Source organism: Globicephala melas, chromosome 7, assembly GCF_963455315.2.
Source record: "Globicephala melas chromosome 7, mGloMel1.2, whole genome shotgun sequence".
Taxonomy (NCBI): domain Eukaryota; kingdom Metazoa; phylum Chordata; class Mammalia; order Artiodactyla; family Delphinidae; genus Globicephala; species Globicephala melas.
In genome coordinates, this window is record NC_083320.1 from 22,429,720 (window position 1) to 22,448,047 (window position 18,328).

An 18,328-nucleotide genomic window follows, 5' to 3' on the forward strand; every position below is an offset into this window, starting at 1 on the left:
TTGGCTATTCAGGGTCTTTTGTGTTTCCATACAAATTGTGAAATTTTTTGTTCTACTTCTGTGAAAAATGCCAGTGGTAGTTTGATAGGGATTGCATTGAATCTGTAGATTGCTTTGGGTAGTAGAATCATTTTCACAATGTTGATTCTTCCAATCCAAGAACGTGGTATATCTCTCCATCTATTTGTATCATCTTTAATTTCTTTCATCAGTGTCTTATAATTTTCTGCATACAGGTCTTTTGTCTCCTTAGGTAGGTTTATTCCTAGATATTTTATTCTTTTTGTTGCAGTGGTTAATGGGAGTGTTTTCTTGATTTCACTTTCAGATTTTTCATCATTAGTGTATAGGAATGCCAGAGATTTCTGTGCATTAATTTTGTATCCTGCTACTTTACCAAATTCATTTATTAGCTCTAGTATTTTTCTCGTAGCATCTTTAGGATTGTCTATGTATAGTATCATGTTATCTGCAAATAGTGACAGCTTTACTTCTTTTCTGATTTGGATTCCTTTTATTTCCTTTTCTTCTCTGATTGCTGTGTCTAAAACTTCCAAAACTATGTTGAATAAGAGTGGTGAGAGTGGGCAACCTTGTCTTGTTCCTGATCTTAGTGGAAATGCTTTCAGTTTTTCACCATTGAGGACAATGTTGGCTGTGGGTTTGTCATATATGGCCTTTATTATGTTGAGGAAAGTTTCCTCTATGCCTACTTTCTGCAGGATTTTTATCATAAATGGGTGTGGAATTTTGTCGAAAGTTTTCTCTGCATCTATTGAGATGATCATATGGTTTTTCTCCTTCACTTTGTTAATATGGTGTATCACGTTGATTGATTTGCGTATATTGAAGAATCCTTGCATTCCTGGGATAAACCCCACTTGATCATGGTGTATGATCCTTTTAATGTGCTGTTGGATTCTGTTTGCTAGTATTTTGTTGAGGATTTTTGCATCTATGTTCATCAGTGATATTGGCCTGTAGTTTTCTTTCTTTGTGACATCCTTGTCTGGTTTTGGTATCAGGGTGATGGTGGCCTCGTAGAATGAGTTTGGGAGTGTTCCTCCCTCTGCTATACTTTGGAAGAGTTTGAGAAGGATAGGTGTTAGCTCTTCTCTAAATGTTTGATAGAATTCGCCTGTGAAGCCATCTGGTCCTGGGCTTTTGTCTGTTGGAAGATTTTTAATCACAGTTTCAATATCAGTGCTTGTGATTGGTCTGTTCATATTTTCTATTTCTTCCTGATTCAGTCTTGGCGGCTTGTGCATTTCTAAGAATTTGTCCATTTCTTCCAGGTTGTCCATTTTATTGGCATAGAGTTGCTTGTAGTAATCTCTCATGATCTTTTGTATTTCTGCAGTGTCAGTTGTTACTTCTCCTTTTTCATTTCTAATTCTATTGATTTGAGTCTTCTCCGTTTTTTTCTTGATGAGTCTGGCTAATGGTTTATCAATTTTGTTTATCCTTTCAAAGAACCAGCTTTTAGTTTTATTGATCTTTGCTGTAATTTCCTTCATTTCTTTTTCATTTATTTCTGATCTGATTTTTATTATTTCTTTCCTTCTGCTAACCTTGGGGCTTTTTTGTTCTTCTTTCTCTAATTGCTTTAGTTGCAGGGATAGGTTGTTTATTCGAGATGTTTCCTGTTTCTTAAGATAGGATGGTATTGCTATAACCTTCCCTCTTAGTACTATTATTGCTGCATCCCATAGATTTTGGGTCTTCGTGTCTCCATTGTCATTTGCTTCTAGGTATTTTTTTATTTCCTCTTTGATTTCTTCAGTGATCACTTCGTTATTAAGTAGTGTATTGTTTAGCCTCCATGTGTTTGTATTTTTTACATATCTTTTCCTGTAATTGATATCTAGTCTCATAGCGTTGTGGTTGGAAAAGATACTTGATACAATTTCAATTTTCTGAAAGTTACCAAGGCTTGATTTGTGACCCAAGATATGATCTATCCTGGAGAATGTTCCATGAGCAGTAGAGAAAAATATGTATTCTGTTGTTTTTGGATGGAATGTCCTATAAATATCAATTAAGTCCATCTTGTTTAACGTATCATTTAAAGCTTGTGCTTCCTTATTTATTTTCATTTTGGATGATCTGTCCATTGGTGAAAGTGGGGTGTTAAAGTCCCCTACTATGAATGTGTTACTGTCGATTTCCCCTTTTATGGCTGTTAGTATTTGTCTTATGTATTGAGGTGCTCCTATGTTGGGTGCATAAATATTTACAATTGTTATATCTTCTTCTTTGATCAATCCCTTGATCATTATGTAGTGTCCTTCTTTGTCTCTTCTAATAGTCTTTATTTTAAAGTCTATTTTGTCTGATATGAGAATTGCTACTCCAGCTTTCTTTTGGTTTCCATTTGCATGATATATCTTTTTCCATCCCCTTACTTTCAGTCTGTATGTGTCTCTAGGTCTGAAGTGGGTCTCTTGGAGACAGGAAATATATGGGTCTTGTTTTTGTATCCATTCAGCCAATCTGTGTCTTTTGGTGGGAGCATTTAGTCCATTTACATTTAAGGTAATTATAGATATGTATGTTCCTATTCCCATTTTCTTATTTGTTTTGGGTTCGTTATTATAGGTCTTTTCCTTCTCTTGTGTTTCTTGCCTAGAGAAGTTCCTTTATCAGTTGTTGTAGAGCTGGTTTGGTGGTGCTGAACTCTCTCAGCTTTTGCTTGTCTGTAAAGGTTTTAATTTCTCCATCAAATCTGAATGAGATCCTTGCTGGGTAGAGTAATCTTGGATGCAGGTTTTTCTCCTTCATCACTTTAAATATGTCCTGCCAGTCCCTTCTGGCTTGCAGAGTTTCTGCTGAAAGATCAGCTGTTAACCTTACGGGGATTCCACTGTGTGTTATTTGTTGTTTTTCCCTTGCTGCTTTTAATATGTTTTCTTTGTATTTAATTTTTGACAGTTTGATTAATATGTGTCTTGGCGTATTTCTCCTTGGATTTATCCTGTATGGGACTCTCTGTGCTTCCTGGACTTGTTTAACTATTTCCTTTCCCATATTAGGGAAGTTTTCAACTATAATCTCTTCAAATATTTTCTCAGTCCCTTTCTTTTTCTCTTCTTCTTCTGGAACCCCTATAATTCGAATGTTGGTGCGTTTAATGTTGTCCCAGAGGTCTCTGAGACTGTCCTCAGTTCTTTTCATTCTTTTTTCTTTGTTCTGCCCTGCAGTAGTTATTTCCACTATTTTATCTTCCAGGTCACTTATCCGTTCTTCTGCCTCAGTTATTCTGCTAGAGTATTTTTAATTTCTTTTATTGTGTTGTTCATTGTTGTTTATCTTTAGTTCTTCTAGGTCCTTGTTAAATGTTTCTTGCATTTTGTCTGTTCTATTTCCAAGATTTTGGATCATCTTTACTGTCATTATTGTGAATTCTTTTTCAGGTAGACTGCCTGTTTCTTCTTCATTTGTTAGGTCTGGTGGGTTTTTATCTTGCTCCTTCATCTGCTGTGTGTTTTTCTGTCTTCTCATTTTGCTTATCTTACTGTGTTTGGGGTCTCCTTTTTTCAGGCTGCAGGTTCGTAGTTCCCGTTGTTTTTGGTGTCTGTCCCCAGTGGGTAAGGTTGGTTCAGTGGGTTGTGTAGGTTTCCTGGTGGAGGGGACTAGTGCCTGTGTTCTGGTGGATGAGGCTGGATCTTGTCTTTCTGGTGGGCAGGTCCACATCCTGTGGTGTGTTTTGGGGTGTCTATGGACTTATTATGATTTTGGGCAGCCTCTCTCCTAATGGGTGGGGTTGTGTTCCTGTCTTGCTAGTTGTTTGGCATAGGATGTCCAGCACTGTAGCTTGCTGGTCGTTGAGTGAAGCTGAGTGCTGGTGTTGAGATGGAGATCTCTGGGAGATTTTCGCCGTTTGGTATTATGTGGAGCTGGGAGGTCTCTAGTGGACCAGTGTCCTGAAGTTGGCTCTCCCACCTCAGAGGCAAAGCACTGACTCCTGGCTGCAGCACCAAGAGCCTTTCATCCACATGTCTGAGAAGAAAAATTAGAAAGAAAGTATTAGTAGAAGTAGAAAGGAAGGAAGCAAGGAAGGAAGAAAGAAAGAAAGAAAGAAGGGAGGGAGGGAGGGAAGGAAGGAGGGAAAGAAGCAGGGAAGGAAGGAAAAAAGAAAGATAAGATAAAGTAAAATAAAATAAGATAAAATATAATAAAGTTATTTAAATAAAAAAATAATTATTAAGAGAAAAAAACAAACAAACAAAAACGGACGGATAGAATCCTGGGACAAATGGTGGAAGCAAAGCTATACAGACAAAATCTCACAGAGAAGCATACACTTACACCCTCGCAAAAAGAGGAAAATGGAAAAAAATCATAAATCTTGCTCTCAAAGTCCACCTCCTTAATTTGGGATGACTCGTTGTCTATTCATGTATTCCACAGATGCAGGGTACATCAAGTTGATTGTGGAGCTTTAATCCGCTGTTTCTGAGGCTGCTGGGAGAGATTTCCCTTTCTCTTCTTTGTTCTCACAGCTCCCAGGGGCTCAGCTTTGGATTTGGCCCTGCCTCTGCGTGTAGGTCGCTGGAGGGCGTTTGTTCTTTGCTCAGACAGGACGGGGTTAAAGGAGCCGCTGATTCGGGGACTCTGGCTCACTCAGGCGGGGGATAGGGGGCACGGAGTGCAGGGCGGGCCTGCGGCGGCAGAGGCCAGCATGACGTTGCAGTAGCCTGAGGCGCGCCGTGCGTTCTCTCGGGGAAGTTGTCCCTGGATCCCGGGACCCTGGCAGTGGCGGGCTGCACAGGCTCCCTGGAAGGGGGGTGTGGATAGTAACCTGTGCTCGCACACAGGCTTCTTGGTGGTGGCAGCAGCAGCCTTACCGTCTCATGCCTGTCTCTGGGGTCCGCACTTTTAGCCGCGGCTCGCGCCCGTCTCTGGAGCTCCTTTAAGCAATGCTCTGAATCTCCTCTCCTCGCGCACCAGGAAACAAGGAGGGAAGAAAAAGTCTCTTGCCTATTCGGCAGGTCCAGACTTTTCCCCGGACTCCCTCCCGGCCATCCATGGCACAGTCACCTCCTGCAGGCTGTGTTCACGCCGCCAACCCCAGTCCTCTCCCGGTGCTCCAACCAAAGCCCGAGCCTCAGCTCCCAGGCCTGCCCGGCCCGGCGAGTGAGCAGACAAGCCTCTCGGGCTGGTGAGTGCCAGTTGGCACCGATCCTCTGTGCGGGAATCTCTCCGCTTTGCCCCCTGCACCCGTTGCCGTGCTCTCCCCCGCGGCTCCGAAGCTTCCCCCTCCGCCACCCGCAGTCTCCGCCCGCGAAGGGGCTTCCTAGTGTGTGGAAACCTTTCCTCCTTCACAGCTCCCTCCCACTGGTGCAGGTCCCATCCCTATTCTTTTGTCTCTGTTTTTCCTTTTTTCTTTTGCCCTACCCAGGTACGTGGGGGAGTTTCTTGCCTTTTGGGAGGCCTGAGGTCTTCTGCCAACATTCAGTAGGTGTTCTGTAGGAGTTGTTCCACGTGTAGATGTATTTCTGGTGTATCTGTGGGGAGGAAGGTGATCTCCGTGTCTTACTTTTCCGCCATCTTCCCAGAAGTCTCTGTGTTGTTCTTAATGTCAGGCAACTTAGTGTGATTTTTAAAAAAATGTTCACAGCTATTCAAAAATAGTTGAAAACCATCTATATTAAGGAAAGATGTGGTGGACCAAAGCTTTCAAAATTAATCATAAAGATTTATGACTTATTAAAACTAGATCTTGTGTTTGAGGTTATCCACCAGCTTGCCTGGTAGACAGAAGCTTTACTGGCTGAACTATATAGAAAGTTTAGTATCAACGTTTTATGGCATTTTCCACAAACCAGGTAGATTAAAGAGGAAATTTCATCTAAACTTTCTCTGCAGAGAACTGTCTTATTTAAAAACTTAAGCAAATTTAAACAAATTAACAAAAAGAATTACACAAAACAGTCTGGATCTATTGGATCCAAATTTAACTATTGGAAGGCTTCTGTTGAAACTTATTTTGTCTTAATTGGTCCATATCTTTTATTTCTTTATATTATATATATAGAGAGAGCATCTTACAGTGTCATAGTTAATGAACTTTGAATGAACATTCTAAGAATAGGGCATAATTATACTATTGTACTAGCCATTCTGTCTCATCATATTTATTTTACAGATATTTTATCAAATGGTATTTATCTTTATTTTACAGAAACGGGAGATACAGCTAGGAAAGTTCCTTCTTCAAGGTTAGATTTGTGCCTGAGATTCTGCTTTAGTCCTAGTTTTGGTGCTAATTCCTCACAGGCAACTAATAACCATCCCCGTACAGGGTGAATTTTGGTAATGAAAGAGGTGACTAGAATGAAGATTAGAAGATATATAAATATGCCATTTTATTCATCTCTTAGAGAATGAAAAAAGTGGAATTGCATCCTAAGGATGTAAACTAGCCTTCAGAAAGTGAAAATGTATTTTACTGACGTGTTCTTTCAGTACACTGCTTTCAAAATCTCATCTAGCCTAACCTTTTTAAAAAAAAAATTTAATTCTGCCTCTTCATTTCTCATCTCATTGTGATGGGGAGAGCAAATGGTTGTCCTCTTTTCTTTCATAATCTCTTCCTCTTCCCCACTCTCATCTAAGTTTAAATAAAATTGCTGCTATAGAAGTTCTGAAAGGCCTTAGCACCTAAGGGAATTGCTGTGGGAATGTGCCAGACATTTTGCACTGGACTTGTGTCTGTGAAGAGAGAAAGGGCCAGATACGGTGTTTCTTTGTTTTTGTTTTAGATGAGGAAGATTGATCCTAAGAGGCAATCATTATATCATCATTTTATAAATAGCTTCATAATCAGATGAATAAATTTATACTTTTCTATTAAAATTTATTTCTTCAAATTGATGTTGAGTGAGCTGTGGAATTTTAAAAATACAGGTAGTTTTTACTAGTCATATTTTGCTAATTATCAAAAAATAAATATACCAAAGCATTTCTGTCAGCTAAGATTGATTAGGCAACTTCATGCTTAGAGAAATATTTTACAAAGATTGTCTAAGAATAAAAAAAAATTAACATCTGTTGATATAATAGTCCTACTTCTGAGAATATACTCCAAGCAAGTAATACAAAAGAAAGAAAAAAAACTGTTTGCATTGTTATTTCTTATAACAAGAAGTAGGGGGGAATAACCGGAATATGAGAAAATTGAGAACATTCTGGAATGCTTAAAGGTGTTTTCTGAAAAAAATTTTATTTTTATATGATAATTAGTAGGACTGAATATGAAAAAACAAGTTTGTTTAAATTTTTTAAAGAACATAAAACAATTATATCTTCACTGTCAATATATAAATGTGTGAATATGTACAGGGAAAGAAACAATCAAAACAGTTGTAGATTGGTAGGTAGAGGTCTGTTAGTTTATAACAGTTTCAAAATCAATGTATGTCTCTTAAATTCAAGTTTTTTATGAAGTAGTTCAAATTCTCAAGTTCTAATAACAATTAGATCTTCTTTTTGATCTTTTCTAAAAATTAATTGGGTAGGTGAGGGTTTCATTGTTTTTTTTTTGTGGTACGCGGGCCTCTCACTGTTGTGGCCTCTCCTGTTGTGGAGCACAGGTTCCAGACGCGCAAGCTCAGCAGCCATGGCTCACGGGCCTAGCCGCTCCGCGGCATGTGGGATCTTCCCGGACCGGGGCACGAACCCGCGTCCCCGGCATGGGCAGGCGGACTCTCAACCACCGCGCCACCAGAGGGTTTCATTCTTAGTCAGGGAAATTAGAACCTGTGTATGTGTATTGCTCCAATCTGGTACACCAGATTGTTGATACCTGTTGTGCAGACCTAGCAGATAAATTTTAATATGGTTATTGTCCAATAAAAATGGAAGTCTTACATAAATATTTCAGTTTTAAATATATGACTAACAAAGGACACCAAGTATGAGTTTTTAAATTATTGAGGATTGTTTTGATATTATTATTCATAATACAAGGTTTTAGAATTGATACCCAGATTTTGCCCAAGCAAATTTTATGATACAGTAATATATTTTTGTGATAGAATTTGACCTGCTTCTCAATATGCATTAAGTAAAATAAATAAATTTAGCAAACTATCCTATGAGGAAATGTATTTTTATGTATAAATATGCTTATAATTAGAATATTGGCTTAAAAAGTAGCCAAAAATAAAGTTGTTCAGTGGTATTTATATGAAAACACAAAATCTAATGATCTGTGGCCGTTGATTTCCTAAATCTAAATGTTTATGATGGCACGAGAGGAGCATTTACCTTTTATTTTACATTTTCAGCCTTCATTTTATTGTCCTTCCACTCTTCACTGTGGAATTTCATAGTATTGGGCTTAGCTCTTCTTTTACTTGCCATCCTATTTTTTAAAAATTTCAGTGAGAGGTTTTCCATTTTTGTCATTGTTGTAAAAAGTTTCCTCTTAAAAACCATTTCCTTTTGTCTGAAATTTAGTGACATCATAGCCTATTTGACTAAAAAGCCTACTAGAAAAGCATCTAAAAATAATTTTTTGTTGTTTTTACAACTTGGGTGTTCATTTTCAATACAATCAGAAAGGAAATTCTTCAGTGTTTATTTTACTAATAATGCAGTTTTCTTGAGTTACGTAAGTGCCCAGTTTGGATCTAATGACATATTTATTAGCATTTTTGATGTTGACATAAAATATTTGATTCTGTATTTTCTTGTTTTTTAGGATAACATTTAGTGTTGGCTAAGAGTAATATTTAATTCTGATTTTCAGTGCTATTTCAGTTACAAATAGCCAGTGGCTTCAGAAGAATAACAGTTCTTTAAATTAGGAATTTATTTATTGCTCTAGCTTTTGAAGAGAGTAAGCACATTCTGTGGTCTTCGTGGAGGGATACTTTCCTCTTTGGACATTTAACAGATCTCCATTTGAACGCTTTATTCTGTCTTCATTGTATTCTATAATCATTTGTACGTAGCTGTAGATTCAGAAACCCTTTTTTCTACTCCCTCCCACTTGTGCAATCCTTTTTTTCTTTCTAAAACTAGGAAAAGTGACTAAACTTAATATAGATTAATGAACATCATCAGTGGTTCATGCAGCTGAAATGAAAATATACATCCATGGATATATGTGCTTTTATGAGGTAGGAGGCAAGAGTGGCTCCTCGAGATTCAGAATAAAGGAATACATTTCTGGATGGTACAGGCTTCCTTTAAAAAAAAATCATATCCCGGAATTCATAAGCTGCATTAGTATACAGATTCTAGACTTTGCTTAGGTAGCCAGAGCTACTTTAATGACTTCGAGTTAATGACTTTGAGTTAAGCAGTACTTTGGGAATTGGGCTGCTTACCTCTATATAAAAAAGTAATAAAATCAGGGCAAAAGGAAAGCTTACCTGAAATGGTATACACATGATCCGGAATACATCTGTGCTGAAAAGAATCTTAGTTTTAATAAGATAGGTAGTTGATTCCTGTACTTCTGAAAAATGATAGCTTTGGTCAAAATCTTAAAATATAATAGAACGTGTGAAAAGTAAGAAAGACGATATAAAGCATACATTTTACAAGGATAGTGGCTTGACACATTTTAAAGTATATATCATTCTGGCATATTCAGAAATCTGTGTTTACATAAACAATATAAATTATTCATGTATAGTCATTTCAGTTTGGATTCAGATCCTCCTATTTAGCTGAGAAGGTTAACTAGTGATGTTGCATATGCGTATTTCTTCACAAGAATCAATTTCTGCTGAACTGTTTTACTGGCAGGTAATGGAATAATATGGACTTTATTAAGTACAAATACAAAATATAATTTGGTTGAGTTTTAGGATGTATTTTTTATTGAAGTATAGTTGATTTACAATGTATTAATTAGTGCTGTACAGCAAAGCGATTCAGTTATACATATATATATATACATTCTTTTTTATATTTTCCATTATAGTTTATCATAGGATATTGGATATAGTTCTGTGTGCTATACAGTAAGGAAGTATCTTTAAATTGCTGGAAAAAGACCTGTTTTAAAATCTTTATAGAGATTAAGGATTACAGTATATATTATACTTTAGATGAGTTTATGACTAGGAATGTTGTGAAAGTTCTGATAGTTTTTTTAACATGGAAAATAGATATAACACTTCTTGCTGCAGTTTGCTTAACTAACTTACGTTGAGTAATTAAAACCTTAAAATATTATCTATTATTTAGGTTTGTTAATTAGGTAGTATTATGGCTTGTAGATTCTTCCATTTCATTGATGATGTTAATATATCAGCATTTAGGTTGCTGAAAGTTTAAAGCATTTCATTCTTGTTTTGGTAAATCAGTTCAATTGGTTTATCTCAAAAGAAATCTACTAGGAAGTTGATATTAAATGTAATTATCGTAAATGTCTACTGAGAAGTGTGAACATTCTGAAACTCATAGGGTACAAATGAGAGAGTGACAGCTTTGGCATCAGTCAGATTAAACAAACTCATTGATTCACTGAAGACAAAGCCAAATGCACTGTTCTCCCCCCTCCAAGCCCCCACTCCCAGGTAGTCAGCAGTTTTTGACACTTTGGTATACCTTTTGGCTAATCTCTTAAAAATAAGGATCCTCCTGTTTAGTCATCTGTTAAGTGGTTGTGTCATTTATTTTGAGATACAGTATATTAAATCTGAGTAGAGAGTACCTGGCATTTCCTAAGATGCTTTATTTTTTTAATAAAATAAAGATAAAGAAACACTGATCTAGAAGTTGGAGGATATCTGAGTTCTTATCTCACATGTATCACTGGGAAAGCTGCTTAAATCTCTTAGGATTTAAGTTTCCTTATCTATGAAATGAAGAGGTTGATTAGACAAGCATCAAGTCAAATTGGCAATCTAAGTCGAAAACAGATAAAATTTATGTGGTTTAGTTCAGCATAATCATTTAATTTTTGTGTCTTTAGGTATGATGTACATTTTCCTATTTGTTACAGTCTCCATAACTCCCTACCACTTAACACAAGGTTCCCCACATGATTATATAATTTGAGTGGCCCTTGTAGGTGTTCGAGTTACAGTACACCCGAATTTCAAAAAATTCTCCATGTTTTCTGTTCTACAACGGCAATCCTAACATTGTTACAGACCTAGAAACTGTTCCTTAGTTTTCACGGGGAAGCTATATTTTCCTTCTTTAGCTGATATTAAGTGGTAGAGAGAGTTGGCAAATTGTTACTTGGAATAAAAGGATATCAGAGGAACACATTCTTCATTTAGCTCAGTAATTGTAATTAGAGCATTGGATTTTTCTGCCTGCCTTTACAGAAATTTACTGAACAATTGCTATAAGGCTGAAAGTTTTGTGACTTGAGGCATATTTACACTGAAAGAATACTGGCATCTTCCTCTGGTAGTGCCATGCTGCCCTCTTGGTGTCTGCCATCTCATTTCTCTTGATGCCATGCTTATCTCATTCTAGTATCTGTTAAGACTACATTCTGTTGATTGACTAACGCTGGCATATTGCCTGGATCAATTGAAACCATTTTAGTATGCTTTTTTGATAGTTTAAATAACCAGTCAAATAAACCCATAAAATGCATAAGCAGCCAGCATAGGCACAGCCCATTTATTTATTTCTGTAGTTACACATTAGCTCTTTACTTGTTACAGTTACTTGATATTATAGGAATTATTCAGTGTTCAGTCCTTGGCTTTATATGCTGGCATATACAGTTCATCTAAAGATACTGGTATAAATGCTCTTCAAATATCATCAGGAAAGGAGGTTTAGGAAGGGGGTAACATGCTTAAGTGATAAAAAGTAAAAGTAATAATTTATATGTGAAATAATGAGTTTGAGGTAAGTCAGTGATTTGGCTAGATTGGTAATTTTTTTTGCATTGGTGTTTAATGTAGAACCAATATATGATGTCATGTAAGCACACTGTCAGTGTTTCTCCTATGATTTTGACCTAGTCAAAAATTTTATTTTGAGACTCATTTTTAGTATAGAGTAATGTTAATATTTTAGTATTAGCTTCATTGGAAAGATAGTTTTTTATACCCTGTGGGTAGTTATTTAAATTCTATTTTCAAAATATGATTTTTACTACATGCAAAAAAACAATTTTTAATAAAAAACATCATATTTATGATAAGTTAGTGAGAAGAGTAGAATTCAGCATAGCAAACTTAGCTAAATATGATCCTTGGACTTCCCTGGTGGCGCAGTGGTTGAGAGTCCGCCTGCTGATGCAGGGTACACGGGTTCGTGCCCCGGTCCGGGAAGATCCCACATGCCGCGGAGCGGCTGGGCCCCTGAGCCATGGCCGCTGAGCCTGCGCATCCGGAGCCTGTGCTCCGCAACGGGAAAGGCCACAACAGTGAGAGGCCCTCGTACCGGAAAAAAAAAAAAAAAAAAAAATCCTTGTATTGAAAACACTGGGGATGTTTTAGTCCCCAGGCAAAACTAGCAAAAAATTAAGAATCACATGATAGGGAATTATAGATATGTCAGGGTTGAGTGTTCAACTGGAATATGCATTCATAGTCCCAAGTTAAGAAAAAATTCAGTCCCTTGACAAAGCTCTGCTTTTGGTGAGATAGATGTATTCAGTCATTAAAATATTCTAACTTTTATATATTATGCAATGTCTTGGAATATCTCAGTTGAAGCAGCTCTAAAACATTTGAAATACTCACCAAGTCATCTCTAGACTGGTGACTTCATTGACTACCTGTCAATTCCAAACACGTCCCAGACTCTGCTTTTCTGTTTATTTTAACAAGAGCTGTAGAGCCCCTGTTATTTGACCAGCTTAATAAAGCGAGGTGTTCTGGACTCAAGTACTTTCCTTAATGTCAGATCACTTATAGTCTAACAGGAGGTTAGGCATAGGACCACCAGAATGAGTGGGGCAGATGATAAGACCTCAGGGTCAGATCATTGTGGGCTGAACTAAATGAGGGACTTTTTATTACTTTAATTTTGATAATGGTTATAAATTAAAATTTAGATTTTTATTCTTGTACATGAAATAATGTACTGACTTAGGTTTTTCAGAAAGAAAACTAAAATTTGTATTCAGTACTACTTCATTGCTCAGTCCTCTGAAGAAAAGATTTCTTACATTTTCTTTATATGGAAAACCAGTTTTGTTTTGTTTTTTTTTGCGGTACGCGGTCCTCTCACTGCTGTGGCCTCTCCCGTTGTGGAGCACAGGATCTGGACGCGCAGGCTCAGCGGCCATGGCTCACGGGCCCAGCCGCTCCGCGGCATGTGGCATCTTCCCGGACCGGGGCACGAACCCGTGTACCCTGCATCGGCAGGCGGACTCTCAACCACTGTGCCACTGTGGAAGCCCTGGAAAACCAGTTTTATTACATTTTGTTTTGGCATAAGTAAAGTTTCTTTTTCTGTTTCAGAACAATATTTAACCATGAAGAAGAAAAATCAGGTAAATGGCATAATTTCAATGTGAAAGAAATAATGCTCACTTGATATTTATTTGGCTTTTATCCTCGTTCTTTTTCCCAGGGGTGAAAGCATGTCTACAAAGAAAAGAATATGAACAGGAAGAAAAGTATGAAATTCCTGAAGGACCACATAGAAGCAGGCTCAACAGAGAACAGCTGGTATTTTCCTTTTGATACTACTTTTATTGTTCTTATTATAACTTAATACTATTATTACCATCAAGAAAAACTTCTCCTGCCCTTTCAGCAAGTCCAGGTGACTGATTAAAATTTTAATTGTGCTTATTTCAAGCACTTGATTCTGAGAGATGATTACAATGAGCAGTAAAAACCAGAATGTAATAATTTCATACTGTTACTAGATTTTGGGCATCTTGAACATTCCCATAAACCTTTCAGAATCTGAGGTGAGTCTCAGATATAGGAAGTAGCTTGAGAGAAGACTTAGAGCTACTGCTCGGATTTAGTTAACCATGTCTTTATTACCATATATTGTAGTTTTAATGGATAAAATTCCATTACCCTATTGACATATAGGTATATTAAAAATGCCAAAGAAAAGTTTTTGTAGAAGGGACTTGTGAAACTTTTTCTGTAAAGCTCACAGAAGTGTGTTTCATATCTAATTGGATCCCTAGCCATGGCCATATAATGTATTGTGTTCTAAGGAAAACATCTCTAGAATCCTGGAGGCCACACTCCCACGTCACTGCCCTGGGGACCTTAGATTGGTAGTATATAGGAACCTAAATATGGATGGGCAGAATTGGAAAACTCCATAGAAAAGCTGTTACTCTTACAATTAAGTTTACCTTGGTATCCATGAAGCATGTTTCAGTTACCCTAGGAAGGAATTCTTGGGGCTTTAAGTCCCACGAAATAAATGAATAAATATTCTGATATAAGACGCTTGATGAACAGGTTTTATGTGGATGTATACCATACACACACACAGAGACACACGCACAGAGCACACCTAAAATGTGAGAAGAGTGAAAAGCACCAGAGTCTTAAGGAAAAAATTGTATAGGAAACCTTTATTTGCATGAGTATTTTTTTTTTTTTTTTACCTAAATGGTTTATTTGAAATACAGCTTGTCCTAGCACCTCATTAAGTAGCTTCTTAACTGCTTGTGACTTTTCTTTTTATTTCCCTATTCATATGCAGTGTTTTTAAATATTTTGGTCTGCTTTTAATGAGCTTTTTTTTTTGTTTTTTCAGTTGCCAAAGCTGTTTGATGGATGCTATTTCTATTTTGGGGGAACCTTCAAACACCATCCAAAGGACAGCCTTATTAAGCTTGTCACTGCATCTGGGGGACAGATCCTCAGTAGAAAGCCCAAGCCAGACAGTGACGTGACTCAAACCATCAATACAGTCGCGTACCATGCCAAACCTGACTCTGATCAGCACTTCTGCACACAGTATATCATCTATGAGGATTTGTCTAATCATCGCCCAGAGAGAGTTAGGCAGGGCAAAGTCTGGATGGCTTCTTCCAGCTGGTTTATAGATTGTGTGATGTCCTTTGAGTTGATCCCTCTTGACAACTGAATCCTATACCAGATGTACATTTCAAATTGAACTTACACAGTGTGAGAGCCCAGTGACTGCACTGTTTTGATCATTCACATTTTTACAAATAGGTAGACTCATTCATACATTTTTTTGCCTTGAATTAAAAAAAACCAAATTGCCAGATTATGAATTCATTCTATGTTTACCATTTAGATGCGGAGATTGCTTTAAGGGATTTTTCTTTTTAAAACTGGCATATGTGTTGATTCATCATGTCTTTCTATTCACATTATCAGCTGTCAAAGATTAATGAGAGGGGATCAGAACTGTTGGTTAAACATACAAGTGGTGTCATTATGTCTCACCCTTTTAATGTTCTTTGATGAAAAAAATCCACACCTGCCACCAGCAAAAATACTTGCCTTCGTTTAGTAAGCAAATAATATTGTCAAATAATTTATTCTGGCTTTGTTATAATGAAAATAGATTACCTGGTCTAAATTTGCCACCATAGGTGTTGAATTCTTCTCCTGTCTACAGTTGTATTTATTTTGCTACTTATAATTTACCTGTTCCTACATTTTTGTTCCCTTTTTAAAAAAATCTTGTCTCTTAATCAGGAAATCATGATTTGAATCTCAACATTACTGTTCTCTGGTGGTGAAAGTCGACATTGGGCTCATGATATATATTTTTATTGTATATATTTGCTTATTGTTAATCAACTTATAACTGTGTTAATATATATATAAATGTGTAGGACATTTTCTCTAACACATTTTAGAGACATTGTTAGTCAAATGTAAATAAATTAGGGAGCAGTCTTTCTGGTAGACCTTATGTATTGCTAAAATAATTTTTCTGTAGGTCTTAATTTCTTTCTTCATAAATTGTTTTTCACTTTTGGATTGCTGGGGAGGCAGAAGTTGGTGATTACTTGATTTAGAACAGATTTTTGTGCAGGTGATACAAAAGGCTATGACAGTAAGTTTAATGGTAGTAGTGAAAAGGACTTATTCGTAATACCAGGACCAGGACCATCAAGGCTGCAGAATAGTAGACAGGATGTCACCTGAGAATGGGGAGACCTGGGAAGGTTACTCTGGTCTGAGTATTTCTTATTTGTGAATCAATAAGGTAGATTAGATCATTTTAAAATATTTTCTAGAAGTAGATTCTTTAATAAGTCTTTCTGAAATTTAATGTACTTATAATATTAAAGATTTGGAAAGGGTGTTACTGTTGAGACTTGCCAGTTTGGTCCCTTTTGGGCCAAAGGGAATAGTTTGGTAACCATTAGATTAGAATACTGAGATTCTGAAGTTCATGAACATTTTAAGATCCATTTATTTGAAGTTTGAGATTCAACTGATTATTTCAAAATAAAATTTACTTTAATCCCTTCTTTGACATGTTATTTTTCTATATGAAGAAATAAATTATGTGAACACAATAATACAGCTGACCCTGACCTTCAAGGGTGAATTAGCTCTGAAACACTCTCTCCAACCAGTATTGTGTTTGTTCCACATTTCATTCAAATGGAGAATGATAAACAACATAGCACCAAGCAAATCTGAGGGGTTAGATAATGTCTGGATTAAATAATTTAAGACTCTGGGATTTTGGTTGTCATTTTTGATTTATAACTGACTTCTAGTCACTTTCTATTGCCTCATTGGTCATATTCCTAGACAGGTTTGTGTTTGTTCCTCTGATCTGAATCCCCGTTTGTAAAAACACTTTGGGGAGTTGCTACTCGCTTTCCTTCATTCACTTTCTTGGTTTGTCCTCCTCCCTCTTTGTTGTATTTTGTGTCCCACTATTAAGCAGTTTTGTTTTTGGTTTCGTTAAATATTTATTTTGGCAGCAGTTAGTTGATGTTAAGCTCTTGAAACTTGTATTTTCTGTATAGATATACTTGTAATTATTTTCATTTTTCAGTCATAGATGCAAGCTTCCTTTTTTTTTCTTAAATTTATTTATTTATTTTTGGCTGTGTTGGGTCTTCGTTTCTGTGCGAGGGCTTTCTCCAGTTGCGGAGAGTGGGGGCCGGTCTTCATCGCAGTGCGCGGGCCTCTCACTGTCATGGCCTCTCCCATTGCGGAGCACAGGCTCCAGACGCGCAGGCTCAGTAGTTGTGGCTCACGGGCTTAGTTGCTCCGTGGCATGTGGGATCCTCCCAGACCAGGGCTCGAACCCCTGTCCCCTGCATTGGCAGGCGGATTCTCAGCCACTGCGCCACCAGGGAAGCCCCTCAAGCTTCCTTTTTATTTGCCATAAATCACTAAAGTTCTTTGTGCTTCCACATCTCTGTTTCTTCTATAGAGGTGACTTACTCTGCACTGTTGAAGAACGATCCTCTGCAAGACTTGTGAGGAAATCTTTAAGCTGACAAAAGCTTGTCTTTTTGAGCACTGCATTTCTAAAGTATATTAGGTACTTTATTACTTAAATAAACTTTTTTGAATACAGTGTAACCTTGGTAGTTTGGAATCATCATTAAGACTGTCATTTATTACACAGTGATTCCCTTGTGGTTCATTTTTTTTTAAACTGAAGTGTAATAGATGTAGTACTGTATCAGTCTCATATGTGTGTCATAGTGATTCAATATTTTATATACATTTCAAAATGGTCACCTTGTTAACTAGTTACCATTTATCACCACACAAAGTTATTACAATATTATTGACTATATTTCCTATGCTTCGCATTACATCCCCATGACTTTATTTTATAACTGGAAGTCTGTACCTCTTAATCCCCTTCACTGATTCTGCCTGAACCCAACCCGCCAACCCCCTTCCCCTCTGGCAACCACCAGTTTGTTTTCTGTATCTGTGAGACTGCTTCTGTTTTGTTTTTTAGATTCCACATATAAGTGAAATCATAGAGAAATTGTATTTCTCTGTCTGATTTCACTTAGCATAATATCCTTTATGTCCCTCCATGTTGTCGCAAATGGCAAGATTTCATTATTTTTTTATGGCTGAATTTGTTGATATTGTATATAAACATTGTACACATAAGTCACATCTTTTTCCACTTTCTCTTGATGGGCTCTTAGGTTGTTTCTGTATCTTGGCTATTGTAAATAATGCTGCAGTGAACATCGGGGTGCATATATCTTTTCAAGTTAGAGTTTTTGTTTTCTTCAGGTAAATACCCAGAAGTAGAATTGCTGGATCATATGGTAGTTCTATTTTTAACTTTTTGAGGAAACTCCATATTGTTTTCCATAGTGGCTGCATGAATTATGTTCCCACCAACAGTGTACAAGGGTTTCTTTTTCTTCACATTCCCTCCAACACTTGTTATTTCTTGTCTTTTTGATCATTGCCATTCTGACAGGTGT

At 36.9% G+C, this 18,328-nt stretch overlaps 1 protein-coding gene across 1 annotated transcript in view; it reads left to right on the top strand.

Moving 5' to 3' along the window:
• BARD1 (BRCA1 associated RING domain 1) overlaps nt 1–15,692 on the top strand; it is a 75,405-nt gene extending 59,713 nt beyond the window's left edge. Inside the window, exons 10-11 of the mRNA XM_030852830.3 lie at nt 13,513–13,610; nt 14,674–15,692. Coding sequence (XP_030708690.1) covers nt 13,513–13,610; nt 14,674–15,006 — 431 coding nt within the window. The 3' untranslated portion in view covers nt 15,007–15,692. The remainder of the gene's footprint in view (nt 1–13,512; nt 13,611–14,673) is intronic.
• Nucleotides 15,693–18,328: the final 2,636 nt, after the last annotated feature.